The sequence below is a fragment of the Xyrauchen texanus genome, chromosome 40 (genome assembly GCF_025860055.1).
Source record: "Xyrauchen texanus isolate HMW12.3.18 chromosome 40, RBS_HiC_50CHRs, whole genome shotgun sequence".
Lineage (NCBI taxonomy): Eukaryota > Metazoa > Chordata > Actinopteri > Cypriniformes > Catostomidae > Xyrauchen > Xyrauchen texanus.
In genome coordinates, this window is record NC_068315.1 from 21,843,607 (window position 1) to 21,869,868 (window position 26,262).

The 26,262-nt window shown below is 39.1% G+C and overlaps 1 protein-coding gene and 3 non-coding genes across 6 annotated transcripts; 3 read left to right on the forward strand and 1 right to left on the reverse strand.

The window, feature by feature from the left end:
* The first annotated feature begins 8,788 nt into the window (after positions 1–8,788).
* Positions 8,789–8,861, forward strand: trnar-ucg (transfer RNA arginine (anticodon UCG)). Its single transcript has one exon. It is a non-coding gene; the product is annotated as a tRNA-Arg (tRNA).
* Positions 8,862–9,000: 139 nt separating this feature from the next.
* Positions 9,001–9,072, forward strand: trnam-cau (transfer RNA methionine (anticodon CAU)). Its single transcript has one exon. It is a non-coding gene; the product is annotated as a tRNA-Met (tRNA).
* A 3,607-nt stretch (positions 9,073–12,679) lies between these two features.
* On the reverse strand, positions 12,680–12,752 carry trnar-ccu (transfer RNA arginine (anticodon CCU)). The gene has a single exon. It is a non-coding gene; the product is annotated as a tRNA-Arg (tRNA).
* A 62-nt stretch (positions 12,753–12,814) lies between these two features.
* On the forward strand, positions 12,815–25,989 carry LOC127633570 (WD repeat domain phosphoinositide-interacting protein 3-like). Of its 3 annotated transcripts, XM_052112768.1 has the most exons (10): positions 12,815–13,273; positions 14,489–14,563; positions 15,339–15,440; positions 18,389–18,476; positions 19,045–19,139; positions 19,314–19,504; positions 22,120–22,205; positions 23,031–23,132; positions 23,276–23,397; positions 23,675–25,989. In XM_052112768.1, exons 1-10 carry the CDS (start codon positions 13,207–13,209, stop codon positions 23,779–23,781), a joined length of 1,035 nt encoding a protein of 344 aa, XP_051968728.1. In that variant the 5' UTR covers positions 12,815–13,206; the 3' UTR covers positions 23,782–25,989. The 3 variants fall into 3 exon arrangements, with proteins under 3 accessions (XP_051968728.1, XP_051968729.1, XP_051968730.1); XM_052112769.1 differs by lacking the exon at positions 15,339–15,440; XM_052112770.1 differs by lacking the exons at positions 12,815–13,273; positions 14,489–14,563; positions 15,339–15,440 and adding an exon at positions 15,461–18,268.
* Positions 25,990–26,262: the final 273 nt, after the last annotated feature.

A 26,262-nucleotide genomic window follows, 5' to 3' on the forward strand; every position in this document is an offset into this window, starting at 1 on the left:
GCGAATTACAAATACAAAAAATAATTAAGTGAAAGTCATATGGTTTGACACAGCATGAGGACAAGTAAATAATTACATAATTTTCATTTTTGGGTGAACTATTCTTAAAAAAATGATACTTGGACGTATAGAAACACACAAACCAATGGTTGCATGTTGCATGTGTCTTTTTCAAAACTCCTGATCTAGGGAAACTGAAAGAAGTATATCACATGATCCTGAGAAGGGTTATATCAGTGAGAAGATGCCATATTTGCCATATTTCATGACCTTACAATGGTGACTCAGCAGTGCCCGAGGAGTTACAACTGGCAGGTTGGGCACACTGAGGCAAACCATAAGAGGTCTGCCTACAGCTCTCAGTGGGTGGACAGCTCCACCTGTCACCCCGTCTGGTGCCACTTGTGCCAACTTAATAGTCGCCTTCAGTCATTATTGCATGTCTGCCCGTGAGCAAGTCTACAGATACACTATCAAGGGGAAATGTAGCTTTAATCTGCTGACTTGAAATACTTCTGAAAAATGTACATGCCTTGCATTGTGACATGTTACAACATCTAAAACTATTTTAACAACATTTTGCTACTTCTTTTTTGCAGCTTTTATGACCTCTGTTATGACCTTATCCAAGTTTGTCAGGCTCTGAAGCCATAACATAACACTAAAGTGTGTCATGCTGAATGTGCCGCGACTGGCCGAAGAGGGCCGAAAAATGGCGGCGCAATATGCCTAAGGGGGCTGCGATATGCCGAAAAGAACCCCTGTAGCCCCTGTTCTGAGCACGTCAGTGCTGGGGAGTTTGGAAGCCTTTGCGCTGAATTCCCTACAACAGCTAAGGCACACACTAGTCACGACCTTAGATGCTGGTGGTGGCAGTTAGCCCAGTTCTGCAGGAACATGTGGGCGTGCACTATTGTGGAAGGAGCAGAGATGGATTGATTTGAAGGATATTATAGTATTATATTATAATTATAGTATTATGCTTAAGTATTATTTTGTAGGATTTGTACTTTATTTGAGTGCAATTTAAACAGAATACTTGTACTTTAACGTAATTAAATTTCCAAAGAAAAATCTTTACTTTTTACTCCGTATAACTTTATTTGAACTTGTAAAGTACTTGCTATATTTTTGCAGATCATTTTCTTTTGTCTTACTGGACTGAAGCAATCTTTTCACTATTTGACAAATAACAGATGACAGACCAGAGGTCAGTCGTTTCAAATGCAGTGTTGCACAGTGGAGTTCCGACTATCTACAGAGGCAGAATTTCAGATGTGATTTGAGCTTCGGAGACATAGAAATATTTGTGCAACTAGTCCGTTTTTGACCACCTGACTGAATGTGATGTATTCATTCAAAACTATGAGCAAGAAGTGAGAAACATTTATGTTTTTTGTCCTAAATTTTATTCTAAACATTCTATTCTACTTCTACAGTTAGGACAGTTATGATGTAAAATTGCACATTGCAATGTATATAGTGTAAATATATATATATATATATATATATATATATATATATATATATATATATATATATATATATATATATATATATAAAGGCTTTTGTTATTAAATGTGTACATGCCATTTATTTCTACCAGGGCCGCTGCTGGCCAAATTGATGCCCTATGCAGAGTTCCGGGGGGGTTGGCATGATATGAGCGGGAAGTGATCGTCTGTGTTTCGGGTCCTTGAGTAAGCCCAGCCGGTGGACTTTCTGGTGCCCTACACAGACTGCGTAGTCTGCTCAAAGGGAGCGGCGGTACTGGTTTCTACTGTACACTTGCCTTCTATTTAATCCATATGTGGAGTGGTGGTGGCGTAGTGGCTAAAGCACAGGGCTGAAGCAGCATGGAAAGCGATTAAAAATACATTGGCAAAAAGGTGATTGAGAATGAAAGGATGAAAAATAATTATTTATTTATTTGGCATGTTAAACCAGCAGAGAAGGCTTTGCTGGCCCTGAGAATTCGCCACTGCTCATTTTTAATATTAAACTGTATTAGTGTATGTAGAAATTAACACACCATGATTAAAAATGAAGTAAAAATGTTGTTAATTTTTCATGTTAATTAATTGTGTAATGTTAATGTACACTGTGGCAGGGCGGAGGGCGGGGCTAATCAAGCCTCCGAGAGGGATAAAGGCAAACTGCGGAGGATTGTGCGGGAGGGAGAGATAGTTTACGGACATGTCCGTCGTGTGTGTGTTTGTCTTCTGTTTGAGTTTGAAATTAAACTATTATTTATATTGTCAAGCCGGTTCTCGCCTCCTACTTTCCATTGACTGCTTTACATAGGCTACACACACGACCTTATTGTAACGAGTTACTGATACATTTAATAAAAAATTAATCAAACAATACTTCCATGGATAGATTACCTAAATGTAAATATTATCATGCATTTTTTCAACACCTGAACTACATTTTCTTCACTAAATAGTAAAAAAGCTTTGTTGATAGATTTGTGGTTAATTTTCATTATTTCAGAAAACAACTTGATTCATACGTTTGATTCATCAGCATTAAGGTAAAGAGGGTAGGTTTTATCATTCAACTGATCTGTACACAAGCAATTTAGACATTTACATTCGCTGCGCTCTGTCCATGCACGGAATGAATGCAAGTACTTGAATGAGCATTTTCTTTTTCGTGCATTCACTTGAACAGCCCAGGCCAGGGGTGGGCAACTATTTTGGTACAAGGATCAATCAACTACATTGGGATTTAAGTAGCACATGGGGTGCCACACTGTACTCCTTTTGAGATACAATGTTCCGCATTGATTTGGTTTTGTATCTTTAAAGCCCAGAAATAGTTGTGTACCCAATTTTCTGAAGTGTATATGTGACTAATGGGACTAATCTGCAATTACCTAAAGTATTGTATTGCTCTACAAAGGTAGATACTTTTATATCAGGCATTAAAAAAAACTGAATTAAGGCTGAGCATAATTATAAATTATTTATTTTACCATCTCTGCTTCTCTGGTAATTTATTATTCAATTTAATACTCTACATCAGGGGTCTGTTTAATTAAATTAAATAAATACATTTAAAATATACAACTTTTAATGTTTGTCGCAAGCAGGACATTTTCATTTTTTATTCTCAAAACATTACCCGTTAATGTGTTAAAAGGGTCATGGGGGTCTAACCTTGATTAGGGGGTTCAAAATATTCCTACAGTAACTGTAAAATCAACAAGAGACTGAGCAGAACTATAGAAAATTACTTGATCAGAGGAGTTGTTAAAAAGTGCTTCGCCATGTTTGTCTTTTCTGAGCTGCTTCTTTTTTGACAGTAGGTGATGTGATTGAGATAGGTCTACCCAATTTTTTGCTGGATGGATAATTGCATCGTTCTCGGTGGCAATGGAGTTAATCACAGCTTAGTGCACTTTAACAAGCAATATCATATCCAATTATGGTTAAGTTTCAGGGATTCAAAACAAGTGCTCAGATGTCATTATTAATAGAAGCATATAGCTATCTCTGTGGAAACTGAGCCATAATATCTATAACAAAAGTTATCATGGTGAGTCACAATGTGCCCACTCACGTAAGCACATTATGTTCAAGGGACAGCAATGCTTCATTTAAAATTAAATAGTTAGTTCTGAATATCATTTAGCCAGTGATACAGTCAAGTTCATCCAGAAGGCATACCAAAAACGTTTAACAACCAGTTCCAAGAAACAAATTAACAAATTGGGCTCAGTAGCTTATTTAGGCAGTTTGGCCAGGCAAAGCAATATTACTATAAGGGATATAGTATCATACCAAAGGCAATGTCAACTATGACATTGTTCTTGGGAGGCAGAAACTTTCATTTATACTCCAAACATGCAAACAATGTAAAAAAAAAAACAAGAAAGGTAACATGATGCCATAGAATTGTATTACGTTTGCAGTTTATTCCCCCTGCAAAGAATCATAAAATAGCCAATCAATAAAAATTTCACAGTGGTGAATAGCAATGTGATTTTACCCTCATCCCTTTATACACCAGATAGTATGCCTGGAGGAGAGGAAACATAATGCCAATAGAACTTGTGTTCTGTCTCCATGGTGACTCATCTGCTCTTTGGAAAAAGGAGCCCAGATTGACCTGCACAGAATAAGGGGTAACTTGTAGCATTCAAAGTGCAAAGTTATAAAGTATCATCTTGATTAATGAAAACACAAAGGTATATGTAACGAAGAACTATATAGAAAATGACTTGATCAGAGGAGTTGTTAAAAAAGTGATTGTTTCTTTTGGGATAGGTGTTGGGTATTCATGTGATAAACAATTATACGCTGCCATAAGATGAAAATATTTGTTGTGTGTGTGGGCAGGTTTAAGTGGTTTACGAGGACTTTGTTTAGGTAACAAACTGGTAATTACAAGGGTATTATGCTAGAAATGTAGTTTATGAGGACATTTCTAGTGTACCCATAATTCAAAACATAAAAAAAAAAAAAAAACATAATAAACAATGTTTTATTGAAAATGTAAAAATGCAGAAAGTTTTTTGTGAGGGTTAGGTTTATGGGTAGGGTTAAGGTTAGGGGACAGAATCCATAGTTTGTACAGTATAAAATCATTATTTCTATGGAGAGTCCTCATAATGATAGCTGCACTAACGTGTGTTTGTGTGTGTGTGTGTGTGTGTGTGTGTGTGTGTGTGTGTGTGTGTGTGTGTGTGTGTGTGTGTGTGTGTGTGTGTGTGTGTGTGTGTGTGTGTTTATGTTTATGTTTATGTTTATACCACATTGTGGGGACCAAATCTCCCCACAAGGATAGTAAAACCTGAGATCGCCTACCTTGTGGGGCCCAGCCAGTGGTCCCTATGAGAGAAATGGCTTATTAAACATACATGGTTTTTGGATTACGGTTAAGGGGTATAAAATCCATAAAATGCATGGCAGTCTACGGAGAGTACCCACAATTAAATTAAATGTGTGTGTGTGTGTGTGTGTGTGTGTGTGTGTGTGTGTGTGTGTGTGTGTGTGTGTGTGTGTGTGTGTGTGTGTGTGTGATTAATATGGAATTAAAGAATTAGATTGTATGTCAATGGCAATCAAAACAATACAACATGGCGGTTTCTGATATCAGTAATCATTAGTCGAATGAGACCGAGTTGTCGCTCCCTCATATGACGCATTTTGTTTCATGGCTCCATCTGGTGGTGCCACAGCCAATTCAACTTTTGATTACAAGTGTGAAATGATAACCAACCAATTTTTCCACATGGAGGACAGTCAGATAAATATTACATAAATATATTCTTATAATGCACCAATCATCAAATAAACCACCAAATCGATAACAGCATATATAACAGAAATATAAATGTGATAATGACAATAAAAGAATTTTTGCCTTCTTTTTCCTTTTCATCAAAAAATAGATTGAATAGATATAAAATGTAAATGTCAGATGAACAACACAGCAGAAATTAGCAAAAAAAAAAAAAACATTACAGTAGACCATTTTTGGCATTGTAACCAATACGTATGAGCATACCCTCATGTTGATGGAGGATGAGCATGTTTTATTCCAATCTGAGGGATATGAGCACCTACCACAATGCCACACAATTAATAAAATTGCATCTATCCATAATCTGTGACATGAAGATGCCTCTTTCACATAATTGGACATAACGCAAATAAAGAAAATTGAAAACTGACTCACACTGAGAATATGAGGTGGAGTTTGACTGCTCACTTGCAGATCTGTTTAGTCCAGATTGAACTCAACAGTGGTTTGTGCCACACGTATATCTCTAAGAGACTGCTGCTCTGCCAACAGTTCAGCAGAGTACTGAGAGATCAACAGTTCCTTACCAGGGTCACCTTTTCTGTAATGCTTTTATAAGAATGCATTCATGGTTCCTGCCCTGCTGGTGGATCACGTTTGGAATTCACTAGAACACAATGTATTAAAAAAAGCCTTTAACAATGCATTTAGGTAGGTTGTTGGAAGGGTTGCTCAAGCACCTCATTGGGATGACCATATACATCCTGAACCCCAACAGAGCCCGACAGATGTGGCCATCCGAGATGATGGTTTAATTTTTTATTCACTGTATGTACGTGTAATGTGAGTAATTTATTTATTTATTCAAGTGGTTGACATGTATTCATGATTGTTAAATGATTTCATATATATTTATACAGTAGGCTATATATATATATATACAGGTGAAACTCGTAAAATTAGAATATTGTGCAAAAGTTCATTAATTTCAGTAATTCAACTTAAAAGGTGAAACTAATATATTATATAGACTCATTACAAGCAAAGTAAGATATTTCAAGCCTTTATTTGATATAATTTTGATGATTATGGCTTACAGCTTATGAAAACCCCAAATTCAGAATCTCAGAAAATTAGAATATTGTGAAAAGGTTCAGTATTGTAGGCTCAAAGTGTCACACTCTAATCAGCTAAACACCTGCAAAGGGTTCCTGAGCCTTTAAATGGTCTCTCAGTCTGGTTCAGTTGAATTAACAATCATGGGGAAGACTGCTGACCTGACAGTTGTGCAGAAAACCATCACTGACACCCTCCACAAGGAGGGAAAGCCTCAAAAGATAATTGCAAAAGAAGTTGGATGGTCTCAAAGTGCTGTATCAAAGCACATTAATAGAAAGTTAAGTGGAAGGGAAAAGTGTGGAAGAAAAAGGTGCACAAGCAGCAGGGATGACCGTAGCCTGGAGAAAATTGTCAGGAAAAGGCCATTCAAATGTGTGGGGGAGCTTCACAAGGAGTGGACTGAGGCTGGAGTTACTGCATCAAGAGCCACCACACACAGACGGGTCCTGGACATGGGCTTCAAATGTCGTATTCCTCTTGTCAAGCCGCTCCTGAACAACAAACAACGTCAGAAGCGTCTTACCTGGGCTAAAGAAAAAAAGAACTGGTCTGTTGCTCAGTGGTCCCAAGTCCTCTTTTCTGATGAGAGCAAATTTTGCATCTCATTTGGAAATCAAGGTCCCAGAGTCTGGAGGAAGAATGGAGAGGCACACAATCCAAGATGCTTGAAGTCCAGTGTGAAGTTTCCACAGTCTGTGTTGGTTTGGGGAGCCATGTCATCGGCTGGTGTTGGTCCACTGTGCTTTATTAAGTCCAGAGTCAACGCAGCCGTCTACCGGGACATTTTAGAGCACTTCATGCTTCCTTCAGCAGACAAGCTTTATGGAGATGCTGACTTCATTTTCCAGCAGGACTTGGCACCTGCCAACACTGCCAAAAGTACCAAAACCTGGTTCAATGACCATGGTATTACTGTGCTTGATTGGCCAGCAAACTCGCCTGACCTGAACCCCATAGAGAATCTATGGGGCATTGCTAAGAGAAAGATGAGAGACATGAGACCAAACAATGCAGAAGGGCTGAAGGCCGCTATTGAAGCATCTTGGTCTTCCATAACACCTCAGCAGTGCTACAGGCTGATAGCATCCATGCCACGCCGCATTGAGGCAGTAATTAATGCAAAAGGGCCCAAACCAAGTACTGAGTACATATGCATGATTATACTTTTCAGAGGGCTGACATTTCTGTATTTAAAATGCTTTTTTTTTAATTGATTTCATGTAATATTCTAATTTTCTGAGATTCTGAATTTGGGGTTTTCATAAGTTGTAAGCCATAATCATCAAAATGATATCAAATAAAGGCTTGAAATATCTTACTTTGCTTGTAATGAGTCTATATAATATATTAGTTTCACCTTTTAAGTTGAATTACTGAAATTAATGAACTTTTGCACGATATTCTAATTTTTCGAGTTTCACCTGTATATATATATATACATAGAGTGTTGGGGCATAACGGAATACATGTAACGAGATTTCATATTTAAAATACAAAATGTAAGTAACTGCATTCCACTACAGTTACAATTTAAATAATTGGTAATTAGAATACATTAGTTACATTCAAAAAGTATTTTGATTACTGAATCTGACAACTGTGGGTAATATGTTTCATCTGAGTCAGCAGACTTGACTGAAACTCTTCCCACATGGATGGCAGTAGGATGGCTACTCTTCAGTATGAACGCTCTCGTGTTTTTTTCAGGGTTCCAGACTGAGTGAAACACTGTCCACAAGAGTGAGCACTTGTAAGATTTAACTCCAGTGTGAAGTTTCAAAACACTGTTAAAGGCATTTTTAAACAGTCCAGCAGTGAAAAACATTTTCCACAAAAGGAACACAAATAAGGCTTCACATTTGCATGAATTTGCAGATGTCTTTTTGGGTGTTCAGCCAAAATAAACTTTTTACCGCAACGATCACATTTAAATGATCCTTTTCCAGCATGAGAACGAAACTGTTACTTTAAATTCTCTGTCCATTCAAATCTCATTCCACACTGAAGTTACTAGAAAGTCTCCAGCGTGAATTTGTAGTGTGAATTTCAACCACTTGGGGCGCCATGACGACGCAAATTGGATGTTTTCTGTAAAAATTACCGAAACGAGCGTTCCACCCACATGGAGAACACCAAACATTTTAATAGTTATTTGGAGTAAAAATTAATGTGCACTCATTGGCTGTAATATCTACTCAAGTAGGCAACGTAACTATCCACAAATCATCGCTTTATGTAGTCTGCATACTCGGGTGAGGCAGTTAATAAACGGGTATCTCGTCTCTGGGAAGTATCGACACGTTTTTTGTTTTGTTTTTTTGTTATGAGTGCAAGCACTAAATTGCAAAAACAAAAAAAAAAAAAGCAATAAGTGTCGCTCAAATAATTTCATGAATGTTGAAGGTTTTGTTATGTAGACCGCGTGGCCTAATGGATAAGGCGTCTGACTTCGGATCAGAAGATTGAGGGTTCGAGTCCCTTCGTGGTCGTTGTTTTGTGTTTTTATATTTACAATCCATATGTACACTGTACAATTGAAAGACACCATGCATTATTCTTTATAACTAAACGGTAATGTTGTCTGAGAAGTCAGATACTAATATTACATATTTCCACAACTGACTTCGTAGCAGAGTGGCGCAGCGGAAGCGTGCTGGGCCCATAACCCAGAGGTCGATGGATCGAAACCATCCTCTGCTATATTTTGTTTCATAATTTCATTTGAATATGTTACATAAAAATTTCGTTTTATTTAGTTTATCTGATACATTAAATACCAAGCGTCTCCTAGAGGCTATGGTAAACAATATTTAAATAGCAGGATTATCCATTTGAATAAAAAAGTTTAATCTGAAGGAGCGATTGTATTGCACCTCCATATAAAGTAGTGCATTTATGTTGCACATTTGAGTAATAAAGGATATGCATGTAATAATGATTTACTTACCAACCGCATAGAGTGTAATGTTATGTCCAATTTTACAACTTTTTTGCCATGACGATGTAAAAAAAAAAACTAAAAGACAAGCAGCTCAAATAATACATTAATTTTAACAGATGAATTAATGCAAGTGCTTTTATAAAATTATAAGCTTCACATTTCTTTGTTTAACCCCTCCAAAAATTCACATTCACTTTAATTTTCCCTATTCACTTCCATTGTAAGTGCCTCACTGTAACACAGATTTTTGCCTTTTTTTAAAGAAATGGAGAGACAAGTAGAAATAAATTTTTGTGATAATCAATATTATTACCACACATGCTGTTGATTGAGCTAAACTTGGGAAAAACAAAATGTTGAGATGTACGGATTGTAACCAATGTTGTGACTAATGACTAACTCAGCTTTCACTTTCTTTAGTCTATTTTTGAGTGGAGGGGGAAAGCAACAAATAACTGAAATGTCAACAGAACGCAATAAGAAGTGTGTTGAAGGACAGTTTTGTCTTCGTACACCTTAAGAATATGCTTTCATTCTGAAACCACTTTGAAGTTTGTTCAGCAGGAAACTAATAATAAAATATAGAGATGTTTTGGTTACATTTATGTTGACAATTGTTTTTTCTTAGTTTTTAAAGTTAAAATAAGCTTAAAATATTGATGTTGTGTATACGGTTACAATTAGATTCATTCAGACTAGACTCGGCCTGTTATGGATTCTGTCTTGAGTCCGACTCGGACCCTTTTGGAATCAGACTTGACTCTGACTTGACTAAGGTGGGCTCGACCCAACAATAGTTGAGAGGGTGTTCTTCAGCTTGCAAGCCTCACTCTTTTTCCTGGTAACATAATGATGGTAATTATAGCCAAACAGTTAAATTATTGTTTCATTTGACCAGAGGAAATTTCTCCAAAAATATCTTTGTTCCCATGTTCACTTGCAAACTGTAGTCTGGCTATTTATGTCAGTTTTTGAGCAGTGGCTTTCTTCCATGCTGAGCAGCTTTTCAGGTTATGTTGATCTGTTTCCTCCAGCATCTTCAGAAGGTCCTTTGCTGTTATTCTGGGATTGATTTGCACTTTTCGCACCAAACTACGTTCATCTCTAGGAGAAAGAATACATCTCCTTCATGAGCGGTATAATGGTTGCGTGGCCCCATGGTGTTTATACATGCATACTATTGTTTGTACAGATGAATGTGGTACCTTCATGTGTTTGGGAATTGCTCCCAAGGATGAAACAGATGGTCAACAATTTTTCCTCTTTTCAAAAGAGGTCCTGGCTGAATTTTTTTTTTAATTTTCCCATGATGTCAAGCAAAGAGGCACTGAGTTTGAAGGTAGGCATTAAAATACATCCACATGTACACCTCCAATTCAGTCTTCCTACTATTGGAAGCTAATTGGCTATTGTATAAAGGCTCAACATAATTTTCTGGAATTTTCCAAGCTACTTATTGATACAGTTAACTTAGTGTATGTATATTTCTGACCCACTGAAACTGATGTAGACAAAAAAGTTAAACAATCTATCTGTAAACTATTGTTGGAAAAATTACTCATGTCATGCACAATGTAGATATCCTAAATGACTTGCCAAAACTATGCTTTGCTAATATTAAATCTATGGAGTCATTAAAAAAAAATAGTTTTAATGATTCAACCTAAGTGTATGTAAACTTCTGACTTCAACTTACATCTTACTTGACACTCTTAACATTCTTAACCAGAACTACTTGCTGATGCGCAGCACTGGAATAATCCACAAGGTAAGTAAGGATGGACGGATTGACCCTAAAGAATCGATACTTCAGATACTGCCGTTGTATCAAAAATATCGATCCTCACACAAAAATATAAATTCTAATAATGTAATTATTTAGTTTTAGTACAATAATATTGTAGTAGTAATCATGGATAATTGTGTGGTAACTAAATATGGTTAAATTTTAATTACTGTATTGAAACCATGGTTAATGTTTGTAAGGTAAACAAACAGAAGTTTAATAATTTTCTGTTCAGGCTCACAAATGTAACAAAAAATAAAATACTAATGACTTGAATTATGACTACTCCAGGTAGGGAAGGAGGTATTGCCCCAAGTGAAGGAGTTCAAGTACCACGGGGTCTTGTTCACGAATGAGGGGACAATGGAGCGGGAGGTTGGCCGGAGAATCGGGGCAGCGGGGGCAGTATTGCACTCGCTCTATCGCACTGTTGTCACGAAAAGAGAGCTGAGCCGGAAGGCAATTTTCATTCCTACCCTCACCTATGGTCATGAAGGCTGGGTCATGACAGAAAGAACTATGTCACGAGTACAAGCGGCCAAAATGGGTTTCCTCAGAAGAGTGGCAGGCTTCTCCCTTAGAGATAGGGTGAGGAGCTCAGTCATCCATGAGGAGCTCAGAGTAGAGTCGCTGCTCCTTTGCGTCGAAAGGAGCTAGTTGAGGTTGTTTGGGCATCTGGTAAGGCTGCCCCCTGGGCGCCTCCCTAGGGAGGTGTTTCAGGCACGATCAGCTGGGAGCAGGCCTCGGGAAGACCCAGGACTAGGTGGAGAGATTACATCTTCACTGGCCTGGGAACACCTCGGGTCCCCCAGTCAGAGCTGGTTAATGTGGCTCTGGATAGGGAAGTTTGGGGCCCCCTGCTGGAGCTGCTGCCCCCGCGACCCGACCTCAGAGAAGCGGTTGAAAATGGATGGATGGATGAATTATGACTAAAAATAATATTTTAAATTACCCATTTTATTCCAGTCAAATCAATTTAATTGAAGTATCAGTATTGGGATAGGTATCAACGATATTGGACTTGAAATTATTGGTATCGGATCAAAAAGAAAATAAGTGGTATTGCCCATCCCTAAGACGAGGTTCCCGCTTAGTTTCTTACACCTGAGTCCAGGCTATCTCAAATGACATTGACGAGCAGTGATAGACAACTGAGCACGCTAAAAATTAAACCTCTTAAAACCATTATGTTATTGTTGCAACAACTTAACAATAATTAGACAGCGGTGCATAATGGACTGAAGCAAAAGAGCCTGTATGGACCTACAGAGCTGAGATATTCTTCTAAAAACCTTGATTTGTGTTCTGCAGAAGAAAGGGCCATAACAGGGCCGAATGGGCCGTGATAAGCTAAAATGGGCCAATGCGTTATGCAGAACGGGCACTGTTGCTGGGCTGCCAGTGATTACCCCTCCCTGTGCCAATGCTGGCATGTGTGCCATAGGTTGCCAAACCCTGCTTAAAACGCTCCATTTTACCCATTCACTTCCATTGTAAGTGCCTTACAGTAACAGATTGATTTATTTTTCAGATGCAATTACGTAAATATACAAGCAATGCGTGGTTATGCAAAAATTAACCACCCCAGATGGGACTCGAACCCACAATCCCTGGCTTAGGAGGCCAGTGCCTTATCCATTAGGCCACTAGGGCTATGGCAAAATTAATAATATTTGTGAATTCAACAATATATTTACTCCCACAAACCAATAACACTTACCATACAAATACGAAGCCTATTTGTTTTTTTAATTCGAAAAACAAGTGCAGAATTAAAAATACCGACATCGTGGCGTCAAATGTGAAGAGATTTCCTTTTGAAAACATCTAACCATTTTGAAAAACAAACCATCTAAAGCATGAAAATGAAAAACAGGCTTATGTAATAACATAACGGAAAACGCAGTGTTTGTGCACACGAAAGAAGAGGAACGAGAGTCGCTCTGCCAACTTTTATTTCCTGGCAGGGGAGACAGTCATGAAATTAAATCCCACGTACCTAGCATTAGCCTACCAACTTTATCCCTCAAAGGTGGCTTGAGGAATGCCGTCGCTGTGTTAGGGTAATGTTATTTTCATGTAGATTAGTCAAATAACTCCGAGCACTATGAATTTATTACCATCCAATCCTCACGGTAATGGATTACTTTTTTCTGGATTTAATCAGGATCACGGTAAGATGTTTATTCTTAGCTAGCTAGAAAGCAAGCTAACGTAACTCTGATACTTTGTTACCTTAATGATTCATAGAAGCCAGATATAAAAAAAACAATCTGACATTGGTGAAGATGTTGTAAGGCCCATGCGTCTAGTTTTAAGATATGTTAAACATGATTACTGTTTTACAACAGCTGGTTAGCAACAACGATGAAATCACACGAGTGTTTATCTTTTAAGGGCTGATGTCAGGATTCCTGTATTGTATTATCCTGCAGTGCCATGCTATTGTCACAACGTCATGCTGGAATATAAACTTTAACGTTGTTAGAAATCTACCATATTTTAACACATTTCAAGTAAACATTGACAGTTTTTGAGACAGTTTTAAGAATCTTGATTTAGCTAAGCTAAAAGCAACTGATAGCTAGCTCCAAAACTGGTGTCATGACGTTTCAAGCTTGCGAAGGGAGAAATTTGGACATTTTGATTCTGAATAAATTTGAATAACACTTTGCAATGCATTATACTTGCATGATGTTATAATTATGATCATTTAATTAACTGTAACAACTGTACCACAATATAAAACATTTTCTCAACTAACTGTATTTTTAAACAGTATTAAATGACGAATAGCCAAATAATGTTAACTATCTATCAGGATGATAGGATAGTAAACTGTTTAAAACAGGATTTATGCAGTTGCATAGTTTAAGGTACACATAGTGTTAGCACACTTGGCTTCAGAATCATAACAGGATGTAGACCATTAATAATTTAACAACACTACTAAACAGGCTCCTGCTCTTAGATCATCACCAGAACACAAACACTGATATCCAGCATCCTGAAACCACCTAAACATGATATATAACAAGAACATTCCATATTCTATCCTCTTGAGTGTTGAAGTTTTTTCGCATGCTCTGTATTTGTCACGTGCAAACATTCTAGGCAAATACATTTTATTCTGATAAGTTGATAATGTTCTGATATAAAATAATGAAGTCACACAGAATTGTGGTGTGGTATGATGTTGATACCCACAATCAACACACATTAACATGGGTATGGTTTATCTGTTTTACCAGTCTCCAGGACTGACTGTTCTCTTGAAGGTGAAGCTGTTTACCTCTTAGAGCAGCAGGAAATCTCAGCATCCCTCTGAGAGGAGTCATTTTTATTCCATGCATGGTTTCCCTTAATAGTATGCCTTTTTCTCCCACCAGGATGTTTTGCATGTGGAATGGAAAACGGATTCAGGGTGTATAACACAGACCCTCTTAAAGAAAAGGAAAAACAAGGTGAGCCTGCTATTTTCTCAAATACATTTGACATTGCTGCTCACGTATAATTTCTAAATGTCATCTGCTATTATATGTACAAGTGCAGACTGGCCAATGTCACGGGCACAGTGCAACGTGAAAACACACAAAATAAGAGCGTTCAGCCTCAGACAGGGATAATACAAAATGGCATAATATTATATAAATAAATAAATTGTCACACATTATACATGGTGAAATTATTTATTTTTCACATATCCCAACTAAGCTGGGGTCAGAGTGCAGGGTCAGCCATGATACGGCGCCCCTGGAGCAGATAGGTTCAAGGGCCTTGCTCAAGGGCCCAACAGTGGTGTCGGGGCTTGAACCGCTGACCTTCTGGTCAGTAACCCAGAGCCTTAACCGCTGAGCCACCACTGCCATATAATGATATATGGAAGATACTAACTTCCTCAGAACAGAAATGTCTGAATATGTGAATAATTGAGTATATGCAGAAGTTCTTTGGGTATTAATACATGGTGATTCAGTCATGATTTTTTTAGCACATTCAGATGGTCTGCTGATCTTGTTTTTAGTGGATAAGGAGTAATTATAACCGCAGAAGCACATTTCATCCACAATTCATTTAATCTCTTTTAGAAACTATAAGGAATAACATTTAGCAAAAGATGTATCTGTTAGTTATTAATTTACCATTCAGAGTCAGTTTATGAGATCTTTGTCAGGGATAGTCATCCTCGTGTTATTGCTGGAGCTGTTGACTCTAATTAATTGTTCTTTTTGCTCTCAGAGTTTCTTGAGGGAGGAATCGGTTACGTGGAGATGCTTTTTCGATGCAATTATCTTGCTGTTGTTGGAGGAGGAAAAAAACCCAAGTACCCTCCCAATAAAGGTAGATTTTAACCACAGACAGCAGTTAAATAGCTTTATGACATAATTACGCATAAATGTGTATACGGTTGAGCACCACTACATGTCAGTCATATTTCAAAAACCCTGTTCAAATCAAATCCCTTTATTGTCACTCAACCATATACACTTGCAAGTGTAACAGTGGGTGAAAGTCTTGGGTGTGGTTCCAAACAACATAGCAGTATGACAATTAAAATAAACATCTGATTTACACATAACATAGTTTACACACCTTGTTACACCATGCAATATACAATAATATACAATATACAGTATACACAAAATAATGTAATCAATGGAAATAAATATTAAGGGTTGTGTTGACATTCAGCTGTCGGTTGATAGTCAATTGCCAGTGTGTTATTAAGAGAAGTACAAAGTCCAGTCCGAGGTTAATTAAGTGCAGTGCTGATATATGTATCGTGAGTGATCAAGAGTTTAAAAGTCTGATTGCTTGGGGGAAGAAGCTGTCATGAAGTCGGCTGGTGCTGGTCTTGATGCTTCGATAATGCATACCTGATGGAAGCAGTGAGAACAGACCATGACTCGGGTGGCTAGAGTCTCTGGTGATCCTCCAAGCTTTTTTCACACACCGCCTGGCATAGATGTCCTGGAGGGAGAGAAGCTGACCTCCGATGATATGTCTGGCAGATCGCACCACACTTTGCAGGGATTTGCAGTTGTAGGAATTGCTGTTGCCGTACCAGACAGTGATGCAGCCAGTCAGGATGCTCTCTACAGTGCTGGTGTAGAACCGTGTGAGGATGTGGTGGTTCATTCCAAACTTCCTCCGTGGTCTCAGGAAGAAGAGGTGCTGGTGAGCCTTCTTCACAAAGGCCTCTGTGTGGACGGATCATGTGAGTTCCTCAGTGATGTGGACACAGAGGAACTTAAAGCTGCTGACTCTCTCCACCATTGCTCCATTGATGTTGATGGGGCTGTGTTCTCTGTCTTTTCTTCCTGAAGTCCATCACAAGCTCCTTGGTCTTCCTGACGTTGAGGGAGAGGTTGTGCTCCTGACACCAGCGTGTCAGAGTGTGCTCCTCCTCTCTGTAGGCTGTTTCATTATTGTCAGTGATCATACCTACCACCGTCGATCGTCAGCTAACTTAATGATGGCATTGGAGCTATGTGTTGCCACACAGTCATGTGTGTACAGGGAATACAGGAGTGGGGTGAGAACGCAGCCCTGCAGGGCTCCAGTGTTGAGGGTCAGTGATGAGGAGATGTTGCTGCCTATTCTAATCAGCTGGCGTCTGCTTGACATGAAGTCCAGGATCTAGCTGCACAGCAAACTGTTTAAGCCCAGAGACTGGAATTTCACATCAAGCTTGGTGGGCACTATGGTGTTGAATGCTGAGCTGTAGTCTACAAACAGCATTCTCACATATGTGTTCCTTTTGAGTGTGTGTACAAATGCAGGGGTTCTCAACGGGGATGGTACCGCTCCCCAGGGGGCATTCAAAGGATGCCAGGGGGCGCTGAGAGCAAATTAGTAGAGAGGGTTAGGTTACAAATGGGTGGCGTTTATCAGTCATAATCAAATCTATTGTCAAGTTTCTCTTTGCTGTTAAATATTAAAATATTTATCTAGACATGGAGTATATCCAGTTGGTTCTCTATACGGGATGGTACCCATTTGTACCATGGTTCATCTGATTTTGAAGGTTATCTGGTTTAGCAGCGTCAAATGGACAGGTGGAGGCACAACCTCAGCTAGTGCACCTGCATGGCACTGTAGATGGATACGGCTCAGTGGAAAGACCAGCGCAAAGCTCTTAAACTCACAGCTTTGTGAGAATCGGAAACTATTTGAATGAAGTAGGGGGCGAAGTAGGGAATGAGGTTTTGCCCCAAGTGAAGGAGTTCAAGTACCTCGGGGTCTTGTTCACGAGTGAGGGGACAATGGAGCGGGAGGTTGGCCAGAGAATCGGGGCAGCGGGGGCGGTATTTACATTTACATTTATGCATTTGGCAGACGCTTTTATCCAAAGCGACTTACAGTGCACTTATTACAGGGACAATCCCCCCGGAACAACTTGGAGTTAAGTGCCTTGCTCAAGGGCACAATGGCCGTGGGGTTCAAACCAAGGACCTTCTGATTAACAGCCCTGTGCTTTAGCCACTACGCCACCACCACTCCTCAGGGAAGACCCAGAACTAGATGGAGAGATTACATCTCCACACTGGCCTGGGAACGCCTCGGGGTCCCCCAGTCAGAGTTGGTTAATGTGGCTCGGTATTGCACTCGCTCTATCGCACCGTTGTCACGAAAAGAGAGCTGAGCCGAAAGGCAAAGCTCTCGATCTACCGGTCAATTTTTGTTCCTACCCTCACCTATGGTCATGAAGGTTGGGTCATGACCGAAAGAACTAGGTCGCGAGTACAAGCGGCCGAAATGGGCTTCCTCAGAAGGGTGGCGGGCTTCTCCCTTAGAGATAGGGTGAGGAGCTCAGTCATCCGTGAGGAGCTCGGAGTAGAGCCGCTGCTCCTTTGCGTTGAAAGGAGTCAGTTGAGGTGGTTTGGGCATCTGGTAAGGATGCCCCCTGGCCGCCTCCCTAGGGAGGTGTTTCAGGCACGTCCAGCTGGGAGGAGGCCTCGGGGAAGACCCAAGACTAGATGGAGAGATTACATCTCCGCACTGGCCTGGGAACGCCTCGGGTCCCCCAGTCAGAGTTGGTTAATGTGGCTCGGGATAGGGAAGTTTGGGGCCCCCTGCTGGAGCAGCTGCCCCCGCGACCTGACTTCGGATAAGCGGTTGAAGATGGATGGATGGATGGATGGATAAGGGGCGTTCATCAAACAAAGGTTGAGAGCCACTGTACTATTGAATGTTTGAATTCAGTTGGTATTTTGAACTGGTTTACACAGTTCTAATATACATAAATGGTTAAACTTTTTTCTTTTTTTGCCCCCCTTCTCCCAAAGTGATGATTTGGGATGACCTCAAGAAAAAGACTGTGATAGAGATTGAGTTTTCCACTGAGGTCAAAGCTGTTAAGCTTCGGCGTGACAGGTATTTTAATTCACCCTAATATGTGTTATTTTAGTTGTATTCATTACTTGAAAATCTTGGATATGATATTTGTCTTTTGACATTTTTATGAAAATATTCCAGTAACTGATTTCTGATATTTTATTTGTAGATAATATTTCAGGATATTAATTCTTACGCTTTGGATTGAGGCAGTCAATCAGTATATTGTCAAGTCAGAATTATTTACATTGTAAAATTGCAAGAAAAGATTGAAAGTGGCAATATCACAAATGGCTGGTGAATAAATATCTCCTTCAGCATCATATTAAATGTTGGCAAATACAGCACAGACACGGTGTAGCCATAACAACAGACTGCTTTCACCATCTTTGACTTTGACTCAAACCTACAGGCTCTTATGAAATATTAATGTCTTTAAATGAGTCAAATCCTTAAAATAACGTGTTAATATTGCAGTCTTTTAGTTAACCTAAGCCTGTAAAGTTATTAAGGAAGTTGTGCAACTACAAAAGCAAGCAATAATTATTAGGTGTAAGTATCTAAAAAGCAAATAGCAAAATTCAGTTTGTGTGTTTTGTGATTCCAGAATTGTGGTGGTCCTGGATTCCATGATTAAAGTCTTTACATTTACTCATAATCCTCATCAGCTACATGTCTTTGAAACATGCTATAACCCTAAAGGTAGGTTATGCCCCTCATTCACAAAGTATATTAGAGATTCATGCATGGTTTTGTATATTGAAACGCATATGTTAATCTGAAATGTACAAAAGTACAGTACAGTTTAAATAATGTGCATTTACAAAAGGAATGTTAAAAACGTATTCTCACCCATTTCTCTGATTATCTCTGTAGGTTTGTGTGTCTTGTGCCCAAACAGTAACAATTCATTACTAGCATTCCCAGCCACTCACTCTGGACATGTTCAAATAGTAGACCTTGCCAACACGGAGAAACCTCCTGTTGACATTCCTGCCCATGAGGGTGCCCTGTGCTGCATCGCTCTCAACCTTCAGGGCACGCGGATAGCAACAGCATCTGAAAAAGTGAGCTCAAGAGGCAGTGATGATTTTGGCATATAAATGTGTTATAGGGATAAATGAAAATTGTGTAATGATTTACTTACCCGCATGTTGTTCCATACCGGTATGACTTTATGCAGAACACAAAATATGCAATTTTAATGAATATACCAGTCTGTCTCTTCAATACAGTGGCAGTTTATAGTAGTAACTCACTTTAAAGCTTAAAAATGGACCCAAAAGTATCCAAATGCATCTTGCACTTTGATCATCACAAGAATACAAACACTGACATCCAGCAACCTGAACCCACCCTAACATTATATATAACAAAAATATTCCTTATTATTTCCTCTCTAGTGTTTAGCTCCCTTTTTTCCCCACATATGCTGTATTTGTATCATGTGTTCACTTCCTTGGAAGTCCTAACATTTTAGGCAGTGTGTTTTAGGGTCTCTTATAGCACTCGTGAACGCCCAACAGATGTCAAGAATTACTTAAATTTTGTGTTGTTTCTCACCAAAACTTATCATATGCATTCAGATCACTTGGAGTATGTTGCACGAGCTGCATTGACTATATACATTTTTGAAACTATTAACCGCTTATGTATTGAGAAGATAGACCGGGATATAAAATTAAAAGTTTCCTAAAGTCGGCATCACACTAGCTGAATTTTTTAGTGATTTTCAGATGTGAGCTTCGTTTATATAATTGCTGGCCGGTAGGAGAGAGACTGTGCATGCGTTAGTGTCTGCCAGCAGGAAGTCACTTATCACTTGAGAGTCGGCACTCCCAGCAATGGGGAAAAAAGGATCCAACATGATAGATAAAATCATTCTGTCGCTGAGGCAGGCTCTTGTGTTCTCTTGAGCTTGAGCGTCTTGTTGCTTCAAAGGTGATAGAAATAGTGCTGACAATAAATGGGTGTCCCGTTCCGTTTTGTGCCTAATATATGAATTAAACAGTTTAGAACATTCACGTCGACACGTCCAGTGTAGACCGCCTAAAGCCGTTGCTGTGCATCGCGGCACATCAACGAACATGCCCGGGGTAGACAGGGTGTTAGTGCGTGTGGAAGCTCACACTATTCACCGTAGCTTTCACACGAAATTCACCACGTGTCCCACCGAGAGCAAGAACCACGATATAGCTACCACGAGGAAGGTATCCCACATCACTCTACCCTCCCTAGCCACCGGGCCAATTGGTTGCTTAGGAAGCCTGACTGAGTCACTCATCACACTTTGGATTCGAACTGACGACTCCAGGGGTGGTAGTCAGCGTCTTTGCTTGCTGAGTTACCCAGGCCCCGCTAAATCACCCTTTTACAGTTGTTTTGCAAGCTCCATGTGACGGGTAATCAGAGCGAGAGTGGGAAGTTGGTATGCCTGTCACCCCTCCACCATTCTTAATTGGCACGTGTGTCATACTTCCGAAAGAAGATCTATGCCAAACTGCCGGCAATTGTGACACTCTCGTCCAAAATAGAGTTGTTTTGAGTCTGCTAGTAGAAAGAAAGTCATTTGGGTTTGGAATGAAATGAGTGCCTTTAAATTATGACAGAATTTTCATTTTTGGGTGAACCACAAAATAAAGAACTTTAATTGTTATTTAATGTGTTGACATTTGTCAAATAACATTCACTTGGATTCATGCACAACAAATTACACTGTTCAGCCACAACATTAAAACCACTTGCCTAATATTGTGTAGGTCCCCCTCGTGCCCCCAAAACAGCTCCAACCCGCATCTCGGAATAGCATTCTGAGGTGCTATTCTTCTCACCACAATTGTACAAAGCAGTTACCGTAGACTGTCAGTTTGAACCACTCTGGTCATTCTCTGTTGACCTCTCTCATCAAAAAGGCAATTAACATCTGCAGAACTGCCTCTCGCTGGATGTGTTTTGTTTTTGGTACCATTCTGAGTAAAATCTAGAAACTGTTTTATGTGAAAATCCCAGAAGATCAGCAGTTACTCAAATCTGCCCATCTGGCACCACCAAACATTCCATGGTCCAAATCACTGAGATCAAAATGTTTTTCTCCATTCTGGTGGTTGATGTCAACATTAACTGATGCTCCTGACCCGTACCTGCATGATTTTATGCACTGCTGCCATGTGATTGGCTGATTATATAATTGCATGGATGATTGTTGGTGCCAGATGGGCTGGTTTGAGTATTTCTATAACTGCTGATCTCCTGGGACAGGAGACAATCTCTCTAGACAGTCTCTAGAGTTTACTCAGAATGGTGCAAAAATAAGTCTAGATAAACATCTACTGAGTGGCAGTTCTGAGGATGGAAATGCCTTGTTGTTGAGAGAGGTCAACAGAGAATGGCCAGACTGGTTCGAACTGACAAAGTCTATAGTAACTCAGATAACCGCTCTGTACAGATGTGGTGAGAAGAATATCATCTCAGAATGCTATCCGGTATATCTGTAATGCTGTTTTGTCAGCACAAGGGGGACCTAAACAATATTAGGCAGGTGGTTTTAATGTTGTGGCTGATAGGTGTATGTCACTGGATTCATTCTTAGATTATTCTAGTGCTGCATGTTAAACTAAATGGATAATTGAATATGTTAGTAATTGGATAATGTAGAATATGTCCGTGTTTTTGTTTTTTTTAGGGGACCCTGATCAGAATATTTGACACTTCAGCAGGTCATTTTATTCAGGAGCTAAGAAGAGGATCACAAACTGCCAACATATACTGGTAATCCATTACATGCACACTGTCCAATTCTGTTACCATAGAGCAGTGGTTCTCAACCTTTTTTTTTTTTAACGCCCCCTACTTCATTCCCTTACCATGTAATATGTAATATGATTTCTATAAAACAAACTATGGCATTTTTGTAATTATAAACTGTAGACCTACTGTAAATACAATAAATACAAAATATAAATATTAATAAGTTGAATCAAAAATTCATTATATTCCCTCACTCCCCTAATGTAGACTGACAAATGTAGTGATATGATAATATTTATTATACATTTATTTCTGCCTAAAGTACAGTAAGTGTTACTATAGTAAATTTAAGGGCGGTGATGTTTCCACTTCTCGCGCTTTGCCTCACACTTATTTTCGCAAAGCTGCTAGTTTAAGAGCTCAAGCTTTAAAAGTGTTGCGCTTGCGCTGCTCTGTCCATTGAGCCGTATCCATCTACAGAGCCATGCTGGTGCATTAGCTGAGGTTGTGCCACTGCCTGTCTATTTTACGCTGCTAAACCAGATACTTAAGATGCGTCGTGTAAAACTTCAAAATCAGATGAACTGAGGTACAAATGGGTACCATTCCGTATAATTGAGAACCAACTGATATACTCCAAGTCTAGATAAACGTTTTAATGCAAAGATGAACTTGATGATAGATTTAATTATTATGGCTGAGAACCACCCCCCATTTGTAACCTAACACCCGCCTTTCTACTAATTTCCTCTCAGCTCCCCCTGGCATCATTTGAACGCCCCTGTTGAAAACCCCTGCAATTGAGGTTTCTATGTGTCTATTTTCAAAAGTGTACATTTCTTTCAGCATCAATTTCAACCAGGATGCATCTCTTATTTGCGTATCAAGCGATCATGGAACAGTTCACATATTTGCCGCAGAGGATCCCAAAAGGAACAAGCAATCCAGGTTTGTTTAGAATTCTTCAAACTCTACTACATATTTTCCAGCATTTCTTACAACTGCAATTGATGTGAACCTAAATTAATGCAATTTTTACATTGTTCATAAATATCCTGCTCATATGTCTTTCAAACCCTCATATACCACAGCTTGGCATCAGCCAGTTTCCTCCCCAAGTACTTCAGCTCCAAATGGAGTTTCTCCAAGTTCCAGCTCCCATCTGGTTCACCCTGTGTCTGTGCCTTTGGAACAGAACCCAATGCTGTTATAGGTAGAGCTGTGAAGCTTATTGTGTAATAGCATGTGGTTAACAATTAGCTACTTTGTAGCAGTATTGTACGTATCGTTTGTGCATGGATGAGGTACTTCCTTAAAAAAAAAAAAACGAATTGTTACTATTTTATTTATAAGTCTGTGACATGCATGCATTGTGAACGAGCAAACATCTTATTTCCAATGTGACAATCTGAACTGTATTGTTAACAGTTTACAGACTGAATTTCACATTCCAATTACTTAACCACTAACTCATTCTCTCCTCCTCCCAGCTATTTGTGCTGACGGCAGCTACTACAAGTTTCTGTTCAACCAAAAAGGGGAATGCTCAAGGGATGTGTATGCACAGTTCTTGGAAATGACTGACGAGAAGATCTGAGTGTAGACACTACTTAATTTTATGAGATTCAGTTTCTTTCTTGGCATCTCCAAGCTTGAAGGATTTCAAAGGACTCATATGGCATTTATATGACAAACTTACTTTTTGGAGATCACTATGTCACAGACGTGGAGGAGAGACCAAAATAAACTCTAAATTCCCTCTTGATTCAAACCATAAGAGACATTTCTATGAACAAGCAGAGATGGTTGAAAAACTGTGACTAAAGTACTCATTCTGTAGGGTGAGCAGAGGGAAACCTTATTTTTTAAATGTCTTCCATGGGATATGTTTTAAGGTTTGAATGTCCTTGGCTTGGTAGCAAGAGATCATCTTTGTCCACTAATAAAACCAAATCTGATGTAGGGAGTACCTGTGTAATTAAGATGAGAGATGTGTGTATACATGTACATCATTCACAGTATGTATTTACAAACTATTTGGTAGTGTTATATATTGTTTTACTTGCTCAAGTACACAAGTTACCACAGAAAATTACGTAACTATGTAGAGAGTGTAAAGAGTATAAAAATCTTTATTTGAGATTTTTGCAAGTATTTGTTGGAGTTCAAAAGAAATAAACTAATATTCACAGTGCTCTTTATATCACATGAGAAACACAAAAGATATGCACAACAAATTTGGCCACGGAAAGGTCTTAAGAATTTTATTGTCATAAAAAGTCCATATTTAAGCTGTAAATTGTTTAAAATAAAATGCACAACTCTAAAACCCCATGCTTTGGTGGATACATCACCCCAAACGAATCTGGAATTAGTGCAATAGTTTGGGTGTAAATGGAAAACTACTTTAACGAGGTTGTTAATGAATACATGACTGATTCGTTTTATTGTTTAACAGCTAGAATTAGCACTCTGTCATATTAGTTACATTACTATTTCTTTTAAAGACTAATGCACTCAAATTCTACCAGAGTGCCCAGTCTTATCTACCGAAGTATTTTTTTATTGTTGTCTGTTCTTTGAAATGTATCTGTTTTGTTACTCATTTGATGCTTATGTCATTGATAATGTGCAAATAATTACACCTATGATTAATTTCATGAATATGGTATTTCATATGCTCTGATTGTGTGGCCTGCTGGGATGCCCTGAGAAATCAGTAACATACCACAAATTAAAAGAATGAATGGAAATTCTTTATAGCATTTAGGTCCAGAATGCCACTATAATATGGCCGTTCTATCACATTAACAGCCAATATTGCTTAAAATCACACCTTTATAGATTATGAATAATGGTTATTTTTGGGGATAGATGTGTGGGGGTGTGATTTATCTTCAGTTAGAATGTTAAAGAGATAGTTCACCCAAAAATGAAAGTTCATCACTTTCTCATCTCACGTGATCCCTGATGTGTATGACTTTCTTTCTTCCACTGAACACACGTCAAGATTTTTAGAAACAATATCTCGGCTTTGTATGTCCTTTTCCCAAAAGGAGACTAGTTTGTAGGCATGTTAATGTGACTTTTGGTGCTTCTAAGTTCTTGCCACCATTCACTTGCATTGAGTGGAACAACAGAGCTGAGATGTTCTTCCAAAATATCTTTGTGCTCTTCAGAAGAATGTCATACACATCTGGGATGGCATGAGGGTAAATAAATGATGAGTGTAGCTGAGACCAAGTGGGACAGCAAGGAGCTAATGCGTTTAGGTATGTTAAGTTGAGCTGGGTGTGTTGGTTAGAACACCGAAGCAAGACAAGGAATAAAGTGAAACAGGTTTATTGATACAGGCATATGTATAGACAGTATTTCCATAAAATGTGGAGCCAGGCTGAATCTGAGTTCAACAATGAATGATTGTGGCAGCGGGGGCGTGGTCAAGCGCCCGTCCGGGAGAGAAAAGCGGTAAGGGCGCTCACACCTGAGCTAAATTATTTCTAACACCTGTCTCTAATTGCAGTAGCTTGAGGAGAGCGGCATAAAAAGCAGCAGCAACAGAGCCCAAGGGAGAGCCCGACACAAAGGCCAAGAAGCTATTGTCGTATATTAGTGTGTGAATTAGTGTGGGAGAATTAAAAACAACCTTACCTGAACCCTGTTGCTGTTTCCGTCCCTTCCTCACTGGAAACTTGTTACAATGATCTTCAATAAAATGCTGAACGTTGGTACAGATCTCTTTGACTGAATCTATGAGTGTGTAATAATTGTATAAAAAGGTGTGATCTGAAACAAAGAAATAAAGGAATTTCTTTTAACAAATACCTGTTTACTTTTCTATACCACCATAATAATGTCTGCCTAATATAAACAACCTCTTAGCTGTCCATCGTATCCGATGATAACACTTGCTTTAGGGAATGGGTAGGTTGCCGGATGCTAGTGCAGTGCCAGCACCCAACCTTTGGCGTTGAGCTGTCTTTCATTCCTCCATGCCCAGGCCCTATCTGATATCTGGCTAGCATGGCTTCCATACAGAGGGTGTTAGTGTTGGCCAGTATCTCTGTATGGGGTGTCC

Coding starts and splice junctions, on each gene's coding strand:
- LOC127633570 (XM_052112768.1), top strand. CDS start 13,207: ATGAATTTATTACCATCCAATCCTCACGGTAATGGATTACTTTTTTCT. Junction 14,564..15,338: donor TAAAGAAAAGGAAAAACAAG/GTGAGCCTGCTA, acceptor TTTTGCTCTCAG/AGTTTCTTGAGGGAGGAATC. Junction 23,133..23,275: donor AAAAGGAACAAGCAATCCAG/GTTTGTTTAGAA, acceptor CATATACCACAG/CTTGGCATCAGCCAGTTTCC.